A 20,921-nucleotide genomic window follows, 5' to 3' on the forward strand; every position below is an offset into this window, starting at 1 on the left:
CTGTAGGTGGCCTGTGTTAGTCAACTCAATTAGACCCCTCCCTTATCGCCAGGACAGAGGGCTTTCTGTATCCCAGGGTTCTTGCCTTGGTGTACTGGAAGAATTGGATCACACGTGGGCTTGGAGAATGAGTGCAAGGTTTTATTGAGTGGAAGTAGCTCTCAGCAGATGGGGGAGCCAGAAGGAAATGGTTTTCCCCTGGAGTCAGGCCGCTTGGAGGCCCGGGCTCTCCTCTGACTGCCCTGGCCAAACTCCACCACGTTCTGTTAGTTGATGGTCTGCCGGCGTGACGATGTCTGTCCTGTGCTCTTCTGCCTGGCGTGCTCCCGTCGGTATCCTCTCAACATCCAGCCACTTGTGTCTTTTTCTACCAATGTGTTCGTCTGGTTGTCCAGCCGCCTGTGTGTCCCTCTGCTGACGTGCTCCTCTCCACATCCAGCTGCCTATGTGTTTGCTGGCTAGGGCCTTAGGGTTTTTATGTGCACAGGATGGGGGCGTGGCAGGCCAGGGTTGTCTTGGCAAATGCAACATTTGGGCAGGAAAACAAAAATGCCTGTCCTCACTTAGGTCCCTGGGCAGAGGCCCCGGGGGGTGGAGCCCTAGCCAGAGACCAAGCCCTTCCCCTTCAGGCACTTCCCTGACCCCCTTCCATGTCACTACCACCTCTATCCCAGCATGTTATTGCATTGACTTTTCGACAACACTAAAAGGGAAATGAACGCAACGGTCAGTTCCTTAACCCAAAGCAATAGACTAATAATGGAGCATTTTCAGGTGTTGGGGTTGGCTGCTGGAGAGAGACTAAGAGGATGAATATGCTTTGCATAATGCCATAGAGGTATTCTATATAACATACTCAATGGATATCAGTGCATGTTTTTTCATAGTATTGAGCTACTTAAAAATAATCTGACTTCCAGTCTTATTGCAACTATAATGTTTTTAAAACTTCCCTGGGCGTCATTTTCCTCATCTACGAAAACAGTTAATAATACTTGTCAATGACCTCCAGCTAGAGACCACCAGGAACACACCCATAGTTTTAAAAAGTATGTTTTATTACTTATTACTGTGGGGGAGAACATACACCAGGATGACTGTAGGGCATCTCGGCAAGATGGTGCTAGAAAACAGAGGTGTACTCTGGATGGGATGTTATGTGGAAGTGAGGACAATTCTATGATATTGTGTCTGTAAACAGCTAATCTAGCAGGAAGGCAGAGTAGACTGAAGCCACAGCTTTACAGTAGTCCCACCTTATTCGTGGTTTCAGTTTCCAGTTTCAGTCCTCCCCAGTATGGTCCAAAAATATTAAATAGAAAATTCTAGAAATAAACAATGTATAAATTTTAAGTTGCACACCATTTTTAGTAGCATGATGAAATCTGCCATCCTTCTTGGAAGGAAAGTCATCCCTTTGTCAGTGTATCCATGCTGTAGATGCTACTCACCCCATAGTCACTTAGTAGCTTTCTTGGTGATCAGATTAAAATAAAATAAAACAATGACAACAACAACAACGAAAACACTATACAATAAAGATAGAGTTTGGTACTATCTGAGGTTTCAGGTATTCCTGAAGGCTTTGGAATGCATTCCCTGAGGATAAAAGAGGACAATTATGCTTCCTAAAGCAACAACAACCACTCATATTAGTTAGGAAAGGGAATATTTGATATTTTGTCGTTTACACAGTGCTATGTTTTTGTCTATGCTTAGGAAAAATAAGGAAGTGGCCTTGTTTGTCTTACTTTAACATTGTTGCAGGGTGACCACGTCTAAGGTTGGCGCTCTTTGAAATTGTTTAGGTCCAAGAAAAGAACAAAGTAGCCTAGCTATGAGTACCAGGCCAGCTCTGAGCAACACTGTGAACTAGTTGTGTTAGCAAAGTTCCTAGAAGTCAGAAAGTCTAGTTATGAAAAAATAGAAATAAATCTTGTTTTGAAATTTTTGGTGTTTAGTTTTCTTTTGCTTTGTATTTTTTTGAAAAGTATATGAAGAAATCTATGAAACTAAATGTGATACAAAGAAAAATATCTTCCTCCTACCATTAGTCTCTTAGTTTCTTCTCTTTTCTTGCCTAGTAAAAATATTTTGAAAATTGAGCCCATTTTGAATTATAATTAATTTGTTCCCCTAAACAATATAGATAGCTTTTGACTTTGTGATGACTGGGAAACCTCTAGAAAATGCTGATGAGATGTAGTAGCTTTAACATACTGTTATGCGAGCACATTCCTGATTTTGTATTTTTAAAACATGCTTGTTTTCAAACTTGTTCTAAAAGTTTGCATATACCAATAATGAGATGATTGAATATGGTGGGGATGGTACAGGCAGAAGAGAAAAAACAGTTTGGCAGTTTTTTGTGTGCTCTTGGTGCCAGGCTCCCTGACACTGGTCATTTTAGAGAAGGTGGTAGTTCCTTGGGAAGTGGGCTACCTTCTTGTATTTTCCCACTGTCAGTGACAGTGTTACCTACAGGCTCTCACCTACACGAATGGAAGATGACACTATGTTAGATTTGTGCTCCTCCAATTACCTTCTGTTAAATGTCAGTCCTTTGTTGTTTGTGAAAAATAAGGAGTGTGTGGCTTTGATTTTACAAGAAAAAGGAAGCTGCTAACTTGAAGACTGGGGGAGTTGCAGGTCTGTTCTTTGAAAAGACTAAAGGCATGTTAAAAGAGGAGGGTTCATATTATCTTGGATATAAAACATCTAAAAGAAATGGGTAGAGAATGGCAACTGAATGTCCACCCACATGATTTCACGGGGGCAAAAAGCAGAGAGACAGTGAAAGCAGGCCCACCTACATGTTTTTACTGGAAAATGAAAGAAAAGCAGTAAAGACCCATTTCCCATGTCAGAGAGGCTCCTAGAGAAAGAAAGGAATACAAAAATGCCTCAATATCAGACCCTCTGAATGCTTTCAATAGATGTTAACCACCCACTTTCTCTGGGTCCATCAGTCTCAAATGCAGGTAAGGCTTTATGGATGTCAAAAAAATAAATAAGTTATTTTCTCTAGTTTTTTTTTTTAACTCAAATTTCTTTTATCTTTAAGCCCTTCCTTGGCCGTCATCTAGCAAATAGATATAGAGCATCCAGCACACTGCAGACACTGTCCGTGTGAGAGTTTTCCAGTTGTTTCAGAGGTCAAGTGATTATGAAGCTCAAACTCCTAAAATTTCTTACTAATGTGAAATTATTATTTTTTTTTGAGACAAAGTCCCCCTCTGTCTCCCAGGTTGGAGTACAGTGGCACAATATCAGCTCACTGAAACCTTCACCTGCTGGGTTCAAGCCATTCTCCTGCCTCAGCTTCCCAACTAGCTGGGACTACAGATGTGCACCACCATACCTGGCTAATTTTTTTGTATTTTTTTTAGTAGAGATGGAGTTCCACCATGTTGGCCAGGCTGGTTACAAACTCCTGACCTCAAGTGATCTGCCTGCCACGGCCTCCAAAAGTGCTGGGATTACAGATGTGAGCCACCACTCCTGGCCTGAAGTTCTTTAATAAATACCTATATCTTCACCTTTTTGACATGCTGAAATCACTATATTTATTCCATTACTATTTTTAAAGCTATATGTGTTATCTCATTGAATCCTCATACTGTTAAGTGAGACACTACTACTATTCCTATCTGTTTTTCAGATGAAGAAGCTAAAATTGAGACAGATAAACTAACTAGCTCAAGACTAAAAGGTTAGGATCTTTGTCTGTTTCAGCTGCATAAGAAAGTACCTTAAATTGGGGGGCTTATAAACAACATAAATTTATTACCCACAGTTCTGAAGGTAGAAAGCCCAAGATGAGGGTTTCAGCATAGTCAGGGCCCGTTGAGGGCGATCTTCCAGGTTGTAGACTGCTGACTTCCCGCTGCATCTTCACATAGTAGAAGGGGCAAGTGAGCTCTATTGAGCCTATAAAGCCACTAATCCCATTCTTGAGGGCTCTGCTTTCATGATCTAGCTACTTCCCAAAGGCCTCATCTTTTAACATTATCACATCGGGGATTAGGTTTCAATATATGACTTTCAATGGGATGCAAACATTCAGACCATGCCAGTTAGTAAGTGGGAGATCAGGATTCACACTCAAGATTATCTCCTCTATCCAAGTGTATTAGTACGTTTTCAGGCTGCTGATAAAGACATACCCAAGACTGGGTAATTTATAAAGAAAAGAGGTTTAACGGATTCACAATTCCACATGGCTGGTGAGGCCTAACAATCATGGCAGAAGGCGAAAGGCAGGTCTTACATGGCGTCAGGCTAAGAGAAAGAATGAGAAGCAAATGAAAGGGGTTTCCCCTTATAAAACCACCAGATCTCGTGAGATTTATTCACTACCATGAGAACAGTATGGGGCAACTGCTGCCACGATTCAATTATCTTCCACCAGGTCCCTCCCACAATAATGTGGGAATTATGGGAGCTACAAATCAAGATAAGATTTGAGTGGGGACGCAGCCAAACCATATCACTGAAGCATCATTAGCTACTGTGCACTTTTACCTTATTTAGAAGTGATACTCTTTATATATTTCTTCCATTTATAATTGGCATTCATGTTCTTGCTTTATGCTGACTGAAGAGCATGTGGCATGTAGGTTAACCAAATTCTATTATCTAATGATGCGAATACAGCCTTTGTTTTCTAAGAATTCCAAATCCAAACCCAAGGGCCAAGTGTATTTTGTCTTTTCATAAGATTTATTTGACAGGATATTTATCATTTTATATTCAATTTATTCCTGTTTTTTTCCAGAATTGTGGCCTTAGGGCAGGAGTTTGCAAGAAGTTCATAACACATTAAATTAACCCAGAAACAAATTAAATATTCAATTATGCCAATCATTTTATCTTTGGCTCCCCTGAGAAGTATTTCCTCTGTTTATTGAGTGTATGCTAGTTTCCAAACAGTGTGTTAGACACTTGGTATACACATTTAATAAAATTTGGGCCTTATGAGGTAGCATAAGGAATAGACATATATGCAGGTAGCTATGTCAGTGGTGATTGTTAAATATGAAATAATTTTGTGAGGCATTTGCTTGGAATCAGCTGTTAGAAATACTTACATCACAGAAATCTGCTAATACTACAAATCAGGTCTTGGTTTTTTTGTTTGCTTCTGTAGGAGAAGAGAGAAAATGTGACTTTTGAGTTTAAAAGACCTCTATTTGCTCTCGAGATAAGATCATATGCTGAGAATGGAGGGTAATGGGGGTGAGGTAGGTGACTTGAGAGCAGAAATGTTTTGGAAGAGCTGGTGGGAAAAATAGCAAAAGGAAAGAACTGAGAAGAAGGAAGAACACTGAAGTTATTATATACGTGTATATGTATATATATATTATTCTATATGTAATATACACATATATATGTGTATGTATATATATTATATATGTATGTATGCGTATGTATATATATTATATATGTATGTATGCATATGTATATATACACACACCTGTAGTTTTAAGTTTTTATATATATAACTTTATATATGTATGTTTATATATAAAGTTATATATAATCAAAATATATAATATATAACTATATAAAATATTTTATATATAAAGTTACATATATAACAACTTCAATATTCTTCCTTCTATTTTTAGATTATATTGATAAATTCTATAATTATTTGTAGATATTATCTATAGCTACTTTTCAGAAAAAAACACAAAAATTGTAAATTGCCATATAAAGATGGTAAAATTGTTAATTTCACCTGAGGTTTACATGTTTTGTCTGATAAAAATTAAAGAAAAATGAGTTCTAGTTAATTGTCCCATTACATTATGTAGAAGAGAACCAGTTTGCCCCTCTGTCTAAGGTTGAATTATGGTTGTATTGTCCATAATTATATTGTCTTGTCTGTCAAGTAATTATTTTTAAAAGTATCAATGATGCATTTCATTTGGATATTATACTGTACAAAGTGCTTTTAGTTTATATTATCTCTTTTGATCTCATCAATTGTTGATCTCTGGTTGGCATATTTCTATATTTCAATGACACTACTAGACCTTCTACACATGCTTTGAAGAAAGACTCATATAAAAGCAAATTTAAAGTTATCTCTGATGACTTTTAGATAAACAAATAAGGCCGAAGAAAAATAATCCAAAGGGCTGGAAATTCATGGCAAATTGTAACTGTTTAATAAAGGGTTTCATTAGAAACATAAGATATGTGGGTCTGATAAAGAATAGGGCAATGGAAAGTACTTGTAAATCAGTGACAAAAATTAATTATGAATTTGTCTCTATCTCTGAGCTAAACAATCTAAGATGAATAATTTTCTTCTGATCAAAAATGCAAAAATAGAAATGTTTGTTTGTTTGTTTGTTTTGTTTTGTTTTAAGACGAGTCTCGCTCTGTCACCCAGGCTGGAGTGCAGTGGTGCGATCTCAGCTCACTGCAACCTCCGCCTCCCGGGTTCACGCCATTCTCCTGCCTCAGCCTCCCGAGGTAGCTGGGACTACAGGCGCCCGCCCCTACGCCCGGCTAATTTTTTTGTATTTTTAGTAGAGACGGGGTTTCACCATGTTAGCCAGATGGTCACAATCTCCTGACCTCATGATCCGCTGGCCTCGGCCTCCTAAAGTGCTGGGATTACAGGATTGAGTCACCACGCCCGGCCAAAAGTAGAAATTTTTAAAACCTACATATTTTTTTCTAGAAATAACACAGAAAATGCTTAAACATATGTCGCTATTAACCTGCTGTCCACCGATTGGCAATTTCAGTTTATGGCTCTTTTGTCTGTACATATTAGAATAGATATTCTATAATAACATCAATAATACATAAGAATAAGTGAAATTTCAAAGCTAACGCTCAAGTTTTCCTAATTATTTTTTTAATAAAAAGAGGGAGTCGTTAAGGACAGAAGTCTTATTCCTTTGGATGAAAAATCTCTTTATATTCTAACTTTGAATTTGGCAGCTATTGTTTGAGCATTCATTGTGTGCATGGTAGTTAGATGGGCTCTTCCTGAATTTAGAAAAATAATCCAAAGTATATTTAACTCTACATGACTTTAGCACTCCTTCCTAGAGCCTTTGGGAGCATTAATAGCAAAAATAAGAATAGCTGTTTAGAAATCTGGGGGAGAGTCAACATTTTTATGTCATTTCTAACCTTTTGGACATTCCTTGCCTGGCTGTCACAGACCAAATTTTGAGTCACTTTGTGTCTTGTAGGGAACATTTTCCAGCCACCACTGTCCTTTGCATTTAATGAACATTAACTACTTGAATAAAATATGCCTATCGGATAGTTTCAACTATTTACTCCAGCCTAAGCTAATTTCACTGTTTAAGCATTATGGACTGTGTAGTTAAACCAATATTGATAAATTAAAAACATCTTAATTGCATGCAATTTACAAATTTGTAGCTATTCCAGGGACATGTTTCAATAGTGTAGACCATTTACAATGTCCTTTTAAATCATCTTCAGTGGAATTCATTCTTTTTTTTTTTTGTCTTCCTTTTTTTTAAATGTCGTTTAGGTCCTCAAAGTTTAAAATAAAAGATAAAAGACCGGTAGCCTGCTCTTTCTACCACTGGAGTATTCATATCTTTTAGCTTCCTTTATTCACACTCATTATTATGAATATATTTTTCCACTCTAGGAAACAGGTATTACACTTTCAAATAAATGAACATTTACATTAAATTATTGCTGTCAAATTGTATATGAATTTATCATAAGTAAAGTTAATAGTTGACCTTTCATCTTTTGTCTTACTTTCTATATTTAAATTGGGCTCAACATTCACAAATTAGGTTCAAAGAACATTACTGATATTATCTTTTATTGTAGAAATTGTGCTTGCCTATAAATTATCCCATTTAATCTCTAAATAGTTTATGAGATATTAGTATGCCTATCTCAGAAATATAGTAGTTCAGAAAAAAAATGAGAATACTAATTAGGCAAACTTACAGTCACGTCAAAGAAAATTAGAGCAATTACTACCTATGAACACAAGTCTTTCGATTATTTTCACTATATTTCAGTTGCTTCTGTACCAAAAAAGTTTGATTTTAGCAGCGGCAGTTCCTGTAGACACTGGTACACGAGCTTTTGCTTTCTTACTTTAAACTCACTAAGGAATTGTGGAAATTGAAATCATGGTCCGTTATTAACTTGTGTAATACTGGGCAACCCAGAAGACCATAGAGAACAATGAGAATATCTAGCCAGTAGCTTAAGGTTAGGGATCCAATAATGGAATTTTAGAAATCTTTCACTGACAGAAAGATTTGTGTTACAAACAAAAATGCCCAGAAAGTTGAGACCAGTCATGAAAAACAATGCCCCAGAAATAAAAAAACTTTTTAGTGGAAAATGAGTATTCAGTCATTTAAAAGCTCTGGATATATTAGAGAAAGAGAGTTCAAGTTGCTGTTCTATCAGTTACATTATAGATCATTTAGCCTAGTAGTATCCAAATCTTTTTTAAACAGCTCAGTCAGTTTCTTCCCAAGTAAAATCTTACATTCTATTTTAATGTTCAGCAAATAACAGTGATGTGTTTAAATTATTGCTTTCCAAGTGACATTTGCCACTTATATTCTATCTATTTCTCAATTTTGTTTTGGATACCCATTGAAGAAGTATGTGTGGTATGTAACACATTTGATTGTGTCTGTTCTTTTTGCTGTTTTTAAATTCTTTTTAGAAAATTCAAACCACATTCTTGCACAACACCTAATTTAGTTCAGTAATACAAAAGAAAAGCCTGGGAATCATAGGAGGTCGATTTACTTGCCAATAACACAAAGGAGTACTAGTTGTTGTGAATCTCAGCATAGCAGTTCATTATGATATTTTTCTAAAAAGCCACCTGACTCCACAGAATGAAAGCACTCATTCATTCTCACTTCCTCCTCCTTTTCCTCCCTCCTTTAGCCATCAAAATGTAACGGCATGTACATTCCCATCACCATTGATTTTTCCATCATAGGAGCAGCAGAAAAGAGTTCTAAACATGGTGCCGAAGACAAGACTCAGACCATTATTACAGCAATGAAAGAAAGAATGAAGATCAGGGAGAAAAACCGGCCAGAAGTATTTGAAGTAATCCAGGAAATGTTTCAGATTTCTAAAGAAGATTTTGTGCAGTTTACAAAGGCGGCCAAACAGAGTGTACTGGATGGGACATCTAAGTGGTCTGCAAAAATAACCATTACAGGTAAAAATAAGTCTTCTTAAAAATTTTTATGGTAAGTTGAGATTTTTATGTGTCCTAGAAATAACTGCTAATAATAATTATAGGTAAAATAAATGATTATTTTTTGAATCATGTTAATATGAACAAGACTAGTTGGTACTTCACATTTTGAAAATACATACTAGATAAGTGAAATAATTTTAGTCTGTGTCTTGTTCTAATCAAAAGTTCTTTCATAGGAAAAAGTTTCTGTTTTTCAATATATTCACCGGCAGTTTACAAGAAATGAGCATTTTTGCTGCCTATCAGTGATAAATTATAACAGTAGCTAATAATCTGTTCAGTTAATCTTTTTAAATGAGAAAATCGATGTTATTTTACTTACTCCTGGCTCAACATCCCTCATCCATTTGGTCCTCAAGTCAGGACAATTTGAGTTTAATGATATCTAGTAAATTGGACTTCTGAAGTTGCTTGTAGTGTTAACAGCAAGTGACTGCGCAGCCTGTTAACATTTACCAAAACTCTTTACTTACTCATTTTGTATTTACAAGATAAATAAAGATGCTTTCTCAACTATGTAGAGTTGATCAATATTGACGGCACACTCATAAATAAATCAGTTTGGATTACAGGCCTTTGAATTATGTTGGGTAATTTTTCACATAAGTGTAGGTATATCTTCCTCATTCCTCTGTACATGTATGCAGTAATGTGTATGAGTATATAGCTAATATGTATATGCATGTGTATGTATATAGCTACTTTTCATTAGAGACAAAAGCAAAAATTACAGATTTTAACGTTGTATATTTATTTTTATTAAACTTTTTTTAAAGTTCTGTGGGTCATGAGAATGAAAGCAACGGGGATGCATCTGTAAACCCAAAGAACCAAATGACAGAAAAATTGTCTTTGTTATTATTATTTTTTGTCTCTGAGGACTCTGTATGTTAAAATGTTTATTTTGGTTTATTTCAGTGGTTTCTGCACAGGGTCTACAGGCAAAAGATAAAACAGGGTCTAGTGATCCATATGTTACAGTTCAAGTTGGAAAGAACAAAAGAAGAACAAAAACCATTTTTGGAAATTTGAATCCAGTATGGGATGAGAAGTTTTATTTGTGAGTATATAATGTGAAACCTTTACAAATATTAAATTATTTAGCAATGAATTTAAGACAGGCGTACAAAGTATGCAATAATTATCTCATATTTTAATAATCTCTTACCCAAAAGTAATAAAAAAGTAAAAGTAGTGTTATAAACTCCCTCAATACTTTCATAATATTTATTATTTATTCTTCATCTTTGGAAACAAGTGAATAAGAAGAATACTTCAAATCAAAAAAAGATGGCATGACTGGGGTGGCTTTGCAGGAGATAAAAAAAGATACACAACATGATCTATAACTTGATCCCAACATAGCCAGAAATGTAATCTTGATTTAACAGTATCTTGACATCTGAAGATTTAGAACTAAAGACAATAGACTTAGAGCATCTCTTGGCCCATCACTTGGGGTGGAACCATATCTACACTAGGTTATACTATTGAGATAGTTGATGATAACTTTTATAACCTTGCACATTCCATGAGGGCATTTATTTTTAAACCTCTTGTATCTTTCACTGAACAGCAGGAACTAATTTTTCTCTCAAAAGTTCTTTTTTTTTACACTCCTTTGTAAAAAAATGAATTTCAGTTATTCTTTGGTAGAAATAAAAATTCCTACATGAGTTAAAGACAGTCTTTTTTCTTTAGTTCTCTCTTTGCAAATGCTCTAAACAGGAATCTCATTACCATGGTAAGTAAATACACCCAGAACATACAGCTTATTTGGGAATGTGGGCAATATTGTGTAAGAAGTAGAGTTTCTTGCATATATGGCCTGATGAAGGAAGTCTTAAGAAATAGGTTTGGAAAATCAGTTGGAACCAAATAACAGAGGGTACTGTAGAATGAACTAAGGGATTTGGAGGATTTCTCCCTTCAGAGTTCTGGGAGAGACTAATACCCCTTTATGTGTTAAAATAGAAGACAAGAAATCAATTGGAAGTTAAAATTAAATTTCCTGTTGGAATCAAGTAAATGAATAAAGCAGGAAAGGAACAACAAAGGGGAGGGATGGAGACTATGGAAAACTGGAAAACAGGTGATTCCCAGAAAAGAAATGGCTTCCGTTGCCATGCGATCATGTAGACACGATGCAGCTAGAGCTTCCAGTTTTTCAGGAAGCTGGATATCTGAAAGCTTAGAAAGAGTTTTATTGAGGTATAATTGACATAACATAAAGTCTACACATTTAAAGTGTACATTTTGTTAAGTTTTGACATATGTGTACCTCCTGTCACTACAGACAAGATAATGAACATATCCATCAATGCCCCAAAATATTCTTTATGCCTCATGGAAAGTCATCCCTTCTGACTTCCCGTGTGCAAAGGCAGTCAACTGGTTTGCTTTCTGATGCTATAGGATACTTTTCATTTTGCATTTTCTAGAATTTCCTATAACTAGAACAATATGGTATGTAATGCTTTGTGTGGTTCTGTTCATTCAACATAATTATTTTGAGATCCATCCAAATTGTAGGGTATGTCAATAGCTTATTTTTATTGCTTGTTAGCATTCCATTTTATTAATATATCGCAGTTTATTTTACCATTCACCTCTTGATGGATATTTTGGTTTGTTTCCAGTTTTTGGTTAATGACAACAAAGTGACCCATATGTTAAATGAATGACTCATACTAAAACTGACATTTGTATGTACATATTTGTGTGGACATACGTTTTTATTTCTCTTGAATAAATACCTAGAAGTGGAATGAATAGCTGGATCACATATTAGGAATATGTTTAATATTTGAGATTTTTTTCCAGATGACTGTACCATTTTATCCTTCCACTACAAATGTCTGAGAGTTCTAGATCAAACATATCCTTCCAATACCAATGGTCCGCAACTTATGATAGTTTGACATAATTTTTTTACTTTAAGATATATTCATCATGATGTAATCCCATTGTAAGCTGAGGTGTTTCTTAGGATCTATAATTGGGTTATGGTTTCTATTAAATGCCTATCACTTTTGCACCATCATAAAGTTTATAAATCCTAAATTGAACCAACATAAGCTGGGGACGATCTGCTGTGTTGCCCATGTTTAGTGCATTTTCAGCTTATGATAGTTTTGTCTTATGATGGGTTTATCATGATGTAACCCCATTGTAAGTTGAGGGGTATCTGTACTTGGTAAGGCCAGTTTTTGACATTTTAGCCATTCTGATCCACGTATAGTGTTATAGTGGTTGTATTTTGCATTTCTCTAAGGACTAATAATTTTGAGCATGTTTTCATTTGCTTATGTGCTATGTATCTGCTTTGGTTAAGTGTCTGTTCAAATATTTTGTCCATTTGGTATTGCTTTTGTATTTTGTGTTTGTATAGCTTTTATGGTTTTGGGTTTTACATTTAGTCTTATGATACATTTTGAGGTAATTTTTGAGTATGGTATAAGTGATAGACTTAAGTTCATTTTTTTTGCATAGGATGGACATATACTTGTTTCTGTGCCAGTTTTGAAAGCACTATTTTTCCCTACTAAATTGCTTTTAGATCTTTGATAAAATTCAGCTCTCCATATATATATATGTCTGTATTTCTGAATGTCTTTCTGGTGGTGGTGGTGGTGGTGGTGGTTGTTTTGAGACAGTCTCGCTCTTTTGCCCCTTCTGGAGTGCAGTGGTGCAATCTTGGCTCACTGCAACCTCCACCTCCTGGGTTCAAACGTTTCTTTTGCCTCAGCCTCTCGAGCAACAGGAATTACAGGCATGCACCACCATGCCCAGCTAATTTTTTGTATTTTTATTAGATACAGGGTTTCACCATGTTGGCCAGGCTGGTCTTGCACTCCTAACCTTAGGTGATCTTTCTGCCTCAGCCTCCCAAAGTGCTGGGACTACAAGCATGAGCCACTGCATCTGACCATGTCATTCTGTTTTGTTGATCTATTTATGTTTTCTAATAACACACAGTCTTGATCATTGTGGCTTTATAATAAGCTTGAAAATTGGGTAGAATTAGTGTACCAACCTTCTTATTTTTTCAAATTTATTTTGGCTATTTCGTAACCTATCAATTATTTGATATTAATTTAGGAATCGATTCTTCTTGTTTTTTTAAAAAAACAAAACAAAACAAAAAACCGCTGATGGAATTTTGGTTGCTTTAAAGCACTAGCTAAGATTTCCAGTATGATGCCAAATCAAAGAGGTAAGAGCAGACATCTTAGTCTCATTCCCAATCTTAAGTGGAAAACTTCATTTCTTGATTAACTATGATATTAGCTGTAGCTTTATTGTAGATGCAATTTATCCAGTTAAAAAGTGATTTTTCTATTCTCAGTGAACTGAAAGTTTTGACCGGAAATAGATGTTGCATTTTTTTACATTCTATTTCTGTATCTATTTAGATGATCATATGATTCTGATTGTCGTTTTAAATTTTTTTTGCTTCATTGTCTTTGTGTTTTCAATAACAAATCTGCAGTTGTCCTCATTTTTGCTTCTCTGTGTATAACATATCTCCCCTACTCCCCCAACTGCTTTTAAAATATTTTTCAACTCATTTGTACAATTAGTTTATGATTTCACATGGTGTAATATTCTTCCTTTTTCTAGTGTTTAGGGTTTGTTTAGCTATTTGGGACTGTGGGTCTACAGTTTTCTTTCAAATTTGGAAACATTTGGTCATTATTTCTTCAAATATTCATTCTGCTGTCCGTTTGGAGGCTCTACTTGTGTATATATTAGGCCTCCTGAAGTTACCTCACAGCTCCTCGACACTCTGAGGACTTTTCTTTCTTTCTTTTTTTTTAAATTTTACTTTAAGTTCTGGGATACATGTGCAGAAAGTGCAGGTTTGTTACATAGGTATACACGTTCCATGGTGGTTTGCTGCAGCTATCAACCCATCATCTAGGTTTTAAGCCCAGCATGCATTAGGTATTTGTCCTAATGCTCTCCCTCCACTTGCCCCCCACCCCCCAACTTTTCTTAATTTCTTTTTTTCTTCTGTATTTCGCTTTGGATTACTTCCATTGTGTGTGTTTAAATTCACTAAGCTTTTCTTCTGTAATGTCTAATCTACTAAAATCTAAGCCACTGTATTTTTCATATTAGGCATTTTCTTTTCCATCCTAGGAAATCCTAACTGCATCTTCCATGCCTCAACTTAAATTTTTGAAAACATGAAATACTTACGATAACAGTTTTGATGTCCTTCCCTACCAATTCTAACATCTATGTCCAATCTTGGTCACTTTTGATTGATGGATTTTTCTCCTCATTATGCATTATATTTTTCTGCTACTTTGCTTGCCTGGTAATTTTAGCTTGAATTGTAGACATTGCAAATGTTACTTTATTGCTTGCTGGATATCATAGCATCCTACAGGTATTATTGAGCTTTGTTCTCGACATACTTAAGTTACATGGAAATATTTTTGTGCTTTGGATCTTGCTTTTCAAACGTGTTAAAGGGGAATGAAATAGTGCTCAATTTCAGGCTAATTATTCCCCATATCATGAAGGCAAGACTTTTCAGCATACTCTTCCTACTAACTCATGAATTAGGAGGTTTTATCTTCTGCCCAGTAGAAATTAGTATGATTTCTAGAACTGGTTGTGTGTTGGGCACTATTGCATCAAACTTTTAAATCTTAATCTGGCCTTGGGCAGTTTCTTTATGTGCATGCACTTATCATTACTCAACTCATTTCTCAAGGGGACCCCTGTGCAGATTGTTGAAATCTTCCTCTGTTCAGCTCTTTTATTTTGATATTATGCCCTGTGACCTCTAGCTGCCTTGGTCTTCCCCAACTTTCAATTCTGTCTTTTACCTCAAAGAGTCTAATGGACTCTACCTTGGTTTCTTTTTTTTTATTATTTTATTTTAATTTATTTTATTATTATTATACTTTAAGTTTTAGGGTACATGTACACAACGTGCAGCAAACTATCTACCTTGGTTTCTCTTCCTTGCACAATGATTGGAAAACTCCCTCAAGGCAGTAAGCTGAAGTAATCATAGGGCTCACTTTCTTTCTTTCTTTGTTTTTCTCTCTCTCAGGGATCACTGTTCATCACTGACATATCTCCATTCTATTGAAAACCAATGTTTGATATATTTTGCTCACTGCTTGATTTTTTTATGTGGGAGGATATCTCTGGTCCCTGTTAATCCCTCTTGACTAGAATAGAAAGTCTGGAAACCTGAATTTGATTGACAAGCAAAAAACAAAATCAAACAGTATGAGAGCCAACATAGGGCATGTCAAAGAGAATAAAATTTCTAGAAATATTGATCCAGTTGTAATCAGTAAAATAAAATAGAAGTATTTATTGTATTATTTTAATCCTTCAAAGGGTCCTCCTTGAGAAATCAACTGAGTAATGATAAGCGCAGCCAAATAATGATGCATGTGAGAAAACTACCTAGGACCACCCAAATACTTGATGTGACATTTCGCAGTGCTCATCCAGACCAGGGCTAGTGCTTGTTCCCACCAGACTGGCTAAAAAGCATCATAGTTCATGGGGAAAGTACACAGAAGTACACACCAGAGTGGACCATTAAACTATGAATTATCTGTATTATTATTGGCAGTTTTCATATAATTTTCCATGTTGTGTGCCTGGTTTCCTTTTGATAGGAGGCACCATCTGTACTGGCAATAACAACATATGTATTTTTTAAACAACATCATTTCAAAGAAGAAATTCAAATTTAACACTGTACCTGGCCATGCATGAACTATATATAAGCACATAATTTTTCAAAATATTTTCCACTTTACCAATAAAATATTTATTAAGTGAAGTTACACTTGTAATTCTTTTCTATTTGTCTCCTTTTTAAATGCCAACTTTTTTAACATTAGTTCTTTCTGTCATCAGTTTCCTGAATTCTGAGATTTTATTCTTATTATACAGGTTCTATATCACTGGCTCCAGAAATACTATTTTGAAGCTACCAGTGCATGTTTTCATTTATCATAAAAATGGCATGAGAATTGCAAAGTTACCTTTTCTTTATAAACGGTTCTGTTTTGCAGAAAGAAATGAGTTCACAGTGAATTTATGTTCAGACTTTGAAAAATGTATACTCATCACAGATGAACTCATCCATGCCTCCCCCTACCCTGACAGTTCTGCCCTGTGAACTGGGGTGGAAAAAATGTATACTGACATTCTGAAAATAGGATGTTTTATTAATAGTGTGACTTTAACTTCTGAGCTTTAGCTTGTCTGATATGAAAAATAGGGATAATAATACATACCTCACAGAATTGTTATGTTTTTTGAGATAGATACTATATGTAAATTTCATAGAACTTGTTAAGTATTAAAAATGATAGCTGTATTATTATTAGCATTAATAACATGATTATATCTTTGTGCTGAGCTTCAGGTCTTTACACTAAATATGACAGTAATAGTCTCATGCCAAAAAAGTTCCAACTTGAATAGTGAGGCCAAGGGAGAACCAATGAATAGGTTGCTGTAAAAAGAAAAAAAAAGTTCTACTAAAATAAGAATCAGAGAACTGAGACTGGGAAACGGATCTGAGAGATAGTTTTGTCCAACTTCCTCACTTCACTGATGAGAAAATCAAAGCTCAGATGGGTTGTAGTACATTCGACACTACAAAGTAGTGCCCTGTTGTGAAGCCACAAATAAGATACAGGTAGAAATTAGGAAGTGTGATTTTTTCCCTACATCCAAACTCTTCACTTGCAGAGCTAATCAAGGCAAGCAATCACAAAACTGGTCAAATGAAAATGTAGTTGAAATAGTTTTTCAACTTTGGGACTTGGCCTTAATTATCCCCCCATTAATTGCACTTTAATGCCCTCTCGAGATTTTAATGCTAAATAATTTCAATTTTAATTTTATTTATCTTACTTTAAAACAAAGAGTTTGAATTTATAATCTTTAAAATACTACGGATGTTGTGTGATTTCAGAATGGGGCACTCTGGACAGCATTTGGAGAGAACAGAGGCATAACCAATTAAGCCCTTACAGAAATCTGAGTTACAAGGGGTTGTAAACAAATGTTTAATTCCTAAAATATCACGTGAAGATTAATTAAGATAACACATATGAAAGCACTTTGAAATGATAAAGTATCATATAAATCTAAGGTGCCAGTTATCTTTGCTCTTTGATCCTAAATTGTATAGTTGATCATTTCATAATTAATTATGACATTCAATTTCACTTTCCTTTGCTACTGTTAATGGAATGTCTTATGCTTATCATAAAACCATTCCCTCAGGAGGAAAACAAGTAACTCTCTCAGTGAGTTATAGAGAGAAAATGCCAGTATGGTCTGCCAGTTTGAATAAGAAATTTGAGAGTTAGGAGACTGACATTTTGTGCATATGTTGATGCTGTTTTCTGAGGACTGTATAGTTGAGGCCTTGGTGCCTCCTTTTTGCAAACTTCTGAAATAAAAACACATTTCATGCTGACTCCCTGCAAGCATTGAGGTAGGTCATAAAGGTGATAGTAGATATGTGTTACTTAATCTGTTTTTAATAGATATTAACCATTGGAGTAAAGAATTAGGTTAATGAAAGTCTAGTCAACAAAATGCCTGTGATAGGAGTCCTCATTTATAGTAGCATTGAATAGGCATGGGAATGGTAGTTAAGTATTCTGCTTATGTAACTGACTGGACAATCAGCTCCACTTACTTCTTGGAGTATCTGTTTAATTCCACCTAATTTCCTGAGTGACAGTTGTGTGTAAAGCACTGTAGCTAAGTACCATGGAAAGTATTGACTTAAAGAGTGATTCCATGTTATACCAAAAGCTATCTGGCCAACAAGATTATAAACCTGAATACCAGTACTATTCTGGGTCTAACATGTTTCTTGACCAATCCTTAACCTCTTTGAATCTCGGTTTTGCCATGGGAAATGTGCTAAAAGTTATTCCCCATCTTGACAGACAGTAACACTAAACTCATAATACTGTTGTTTAGAAGCATGATTGTTTTGGACATTTTGAAGTATATGGCAGCCGCATTCAATTCCTAGCTACCCAGATGTGGTGCACAGAGTGCCTCAGGCCCATGGCTCTCCACCATGCCATGTGCTGCTCAGCCGGGGCTGAGTATGAATTAAGCATAAACTAAGCTCTATAAAATATAATTTATTTAGTACCATATTTAAAGTATTTTGATAGCACAGCAGACTAATATTTTAAAATGACAGCCTGAACATAATCATGCATCTGATTTATTGCCTAGATTACCAGCAGTCTTTTCCTAGGCTATGTGGGAAGGGAGTATTTCCTCAGTTGCCTGAGCCAGTTTACAGTGATGGTAGCAACAGCAGCAAGTCATTTGTCATAGAAGATGGCTCCACAGTTTCTAAAGCAAGGAGTTTAGTCACACTTTATGGGATTAGAATTTATTTATTTATTTATTTCTCTTTTTTTTCTAATCATTGCCTACATTGTGATTATGTCTAGCAGCAGGAAAATAATAATAACCAATCCTACTGTTCACTTGCTAAATGAGATTGAGCCATTACCTATCCACATACAGCAAAGCCAACAGAACAGAATTTACATTATCACTGCTTCTCACTAGAATCTAAGGGTTTTATAATAAATAGCGGAAGGAGTTACGGAGAGATCTAAATGGAATGTCATAAAATATGAACTTCGGGTCACCAAAGAGAATTAATTCACAGTCAGTAAACTAGAAAATATCAAATCAAGATGCATCTTTAGAGCTATCACTGTAATATTCCATAGGCAGAGGTGCAAGGTGCTATGAACTTGACTTAGTTTTAAATTGAGAACCAAACAGAACTTAAATAAAATCTCCCAAATCTTTAGGGAGCAGTTGGGGGTACAAACAGCAATCTTTGGGGTAAAAAGGACTGTTCTGCAGGAAGCTGTCTCAGTCAGAGGAAAGAGAACCCTCTACAATTAAACTAATACATGGAAAACGGATTAGGTGAGGACAAATTTTAATATATGAGAACAGAAAGTCCTTGCAGAAACCCGGAAAAGCCAAACAAATTGTCCCAAGGGCAGAAATGATTATGCTAGTTTATTCCTCTCTTCTTCTCTGAGAGTTTATTCACCTGTATCTGTTTTTCCATCTTTCCATTTGCACACATACACACTCTCCTTTCACTGTGTCCCTATCTCCCTCCTTTCCCCGCTTTTCCCCTTCCACTCTTCTCTACACACTGATCGGATTCTTGATCACTACTCAATAGATTTTCTTGTTTTTCACTTCCCCATGGTTATAATAGCCTTGGCCATGTGTTTCCCAACTCTAGCACTCAGTTTGCTGCTGGAAACCTCTTGGGGTTTTTCAATAATTAGCTCAGTTCATCTTCACAAAGCACCATACAAGTCCTGGGTTATTGGTCTATCAATGATTGGAACATCTTAAAACTATCACTTGTATGTTTCATGTGTGGAATGGAGACCAGAGAAGTCTTAATGGGGCATGCTAGTCACTCATTTGTGGGTTGAAGCAATTTCCCCTGAGTGTAGTATTACACTACAACCAACTGATCTAGCAGCATTTTCAAGATCCCAAAACTAAAATGCCAATCTGTCTCTACTTGCTTCATACCCTCACTTATTGGATGTACTCCTTGTGTAGACCACCTATTTTGAAAGCAGAAAAAGATCGACATGCTAGTACTGTCCCTGGCCAAACTGGGAGTCTGCAGATCCCTGTTGACCCAGATCCATATAGTGTAAAATTCAGCTTTCTGAACATTTTTTTTGTTAGTATCAGCCCCAACACTCTGTAGAGAAATAATTCGTTGAACATGTATTTAAGTGTGGGGTACTCTCCGCAGTGTTACAGACACTGAGGTAAATATGAAAGACACATGATTTTTTTTGCCCCAGAGCTTTCATTACAATTGGAGTGGAGATGATGCTTAAGCTAACATCGTCAGTAGGGGAGCCAGTCCTATGGAGGTGGGGGAGAAGTGGTCAGTTCTGCCTGGTGCTGCCAACTTGACTTGACAATAGGATAGATATTTGACTCCAAATAAAAGATGTTTGAAGCAAGGTAATATTTGAAAGCTGGGCAAAAGAAGTTTTAAATAGGTAAGCAATGTGTTGAAGAAATACTAATGGCAAGGAAGAAATATCTAAAACAAAACCCAAATCATTGCAAATATCATCATAATTATAGGCATGGATATTTGTGTGTTCATTTACTGTATCTCAAATCCTATCATATGTATAATACTTCACAACTAATCATTGTCATTATGATTGTTGTTATCATTTTACAAATGAGAAACCTTTGGGAGACCAATAGATTTTTGCTAAATAATCCATCACAACAAGCAAAATGAAAGAAACACAACTCATGCCTATATCTTCTATTATCACATAAATATCCACTTAAAGGTGTATACTATAAACTCTAAAGCAACCACTAAAAAGAGAAAACAAAAAATGTTATAGTTAAAAAGCCAATAAAGTAGACTTTTTTTTTTTTTTTTTTTTTTGAGACGGAGTCTTGCTCTGTCACCCAGGCTGGGATGCAGTGGTGCGATCTCTGCTCACTGCAAGTTCCGCCTCCCGGGTTCACGCCATTCTCTTGCCTCAGCCTCCCGAGTAGCTGGGACTACAGGTGCCCGCCACCACGCCCAGCTAAT

The 20,921-nt window shown here is 35.8% G+C and overlaps 1 protein-coding gene across 2 annotated transcripts in view; it reads left to right on the plus strand.

The window, feature by feature from the left end:
* Positions 1-20,921, plus strand: part of UNC13C (unc-13 homolog C) — a 661,317-nt gene that overhangs the window by 279,728 nt on the left and 360,668 nt on the right. For both annotated transcript variants that reach the window (XM_063716164.1, XM_024232533.3), the window contains exons 8-9: positions 8,993-9,220; positions 10,181-10,322. In XM_063716164.1, the coding sequence (XP_063572234.1) occupies positions 8,993-9,220; positions 10,181-10,322 (370 nt within the window). The remainder of the gene's footprint in view (positions 1-8,992; positions 9,221-10,180; positions 10,323-20,921) is intronic.

The sequence above is a fragment of the Pongo abelii genome, chromosome 16 (assembly GCF_028885655.2).
Source record: "Pongo abelii isolate AG06213 chromosome 16, NHGRI_mPonAbe1-v2.0_pri, whole genome shotgun sequence".
NCBI classification, from domain to species: domain Eukaryota; kingdom Metazoa; phylum Chordata; class Mammalia; order Primates; family Hominidae; genus Pongo; species Pongo abelii.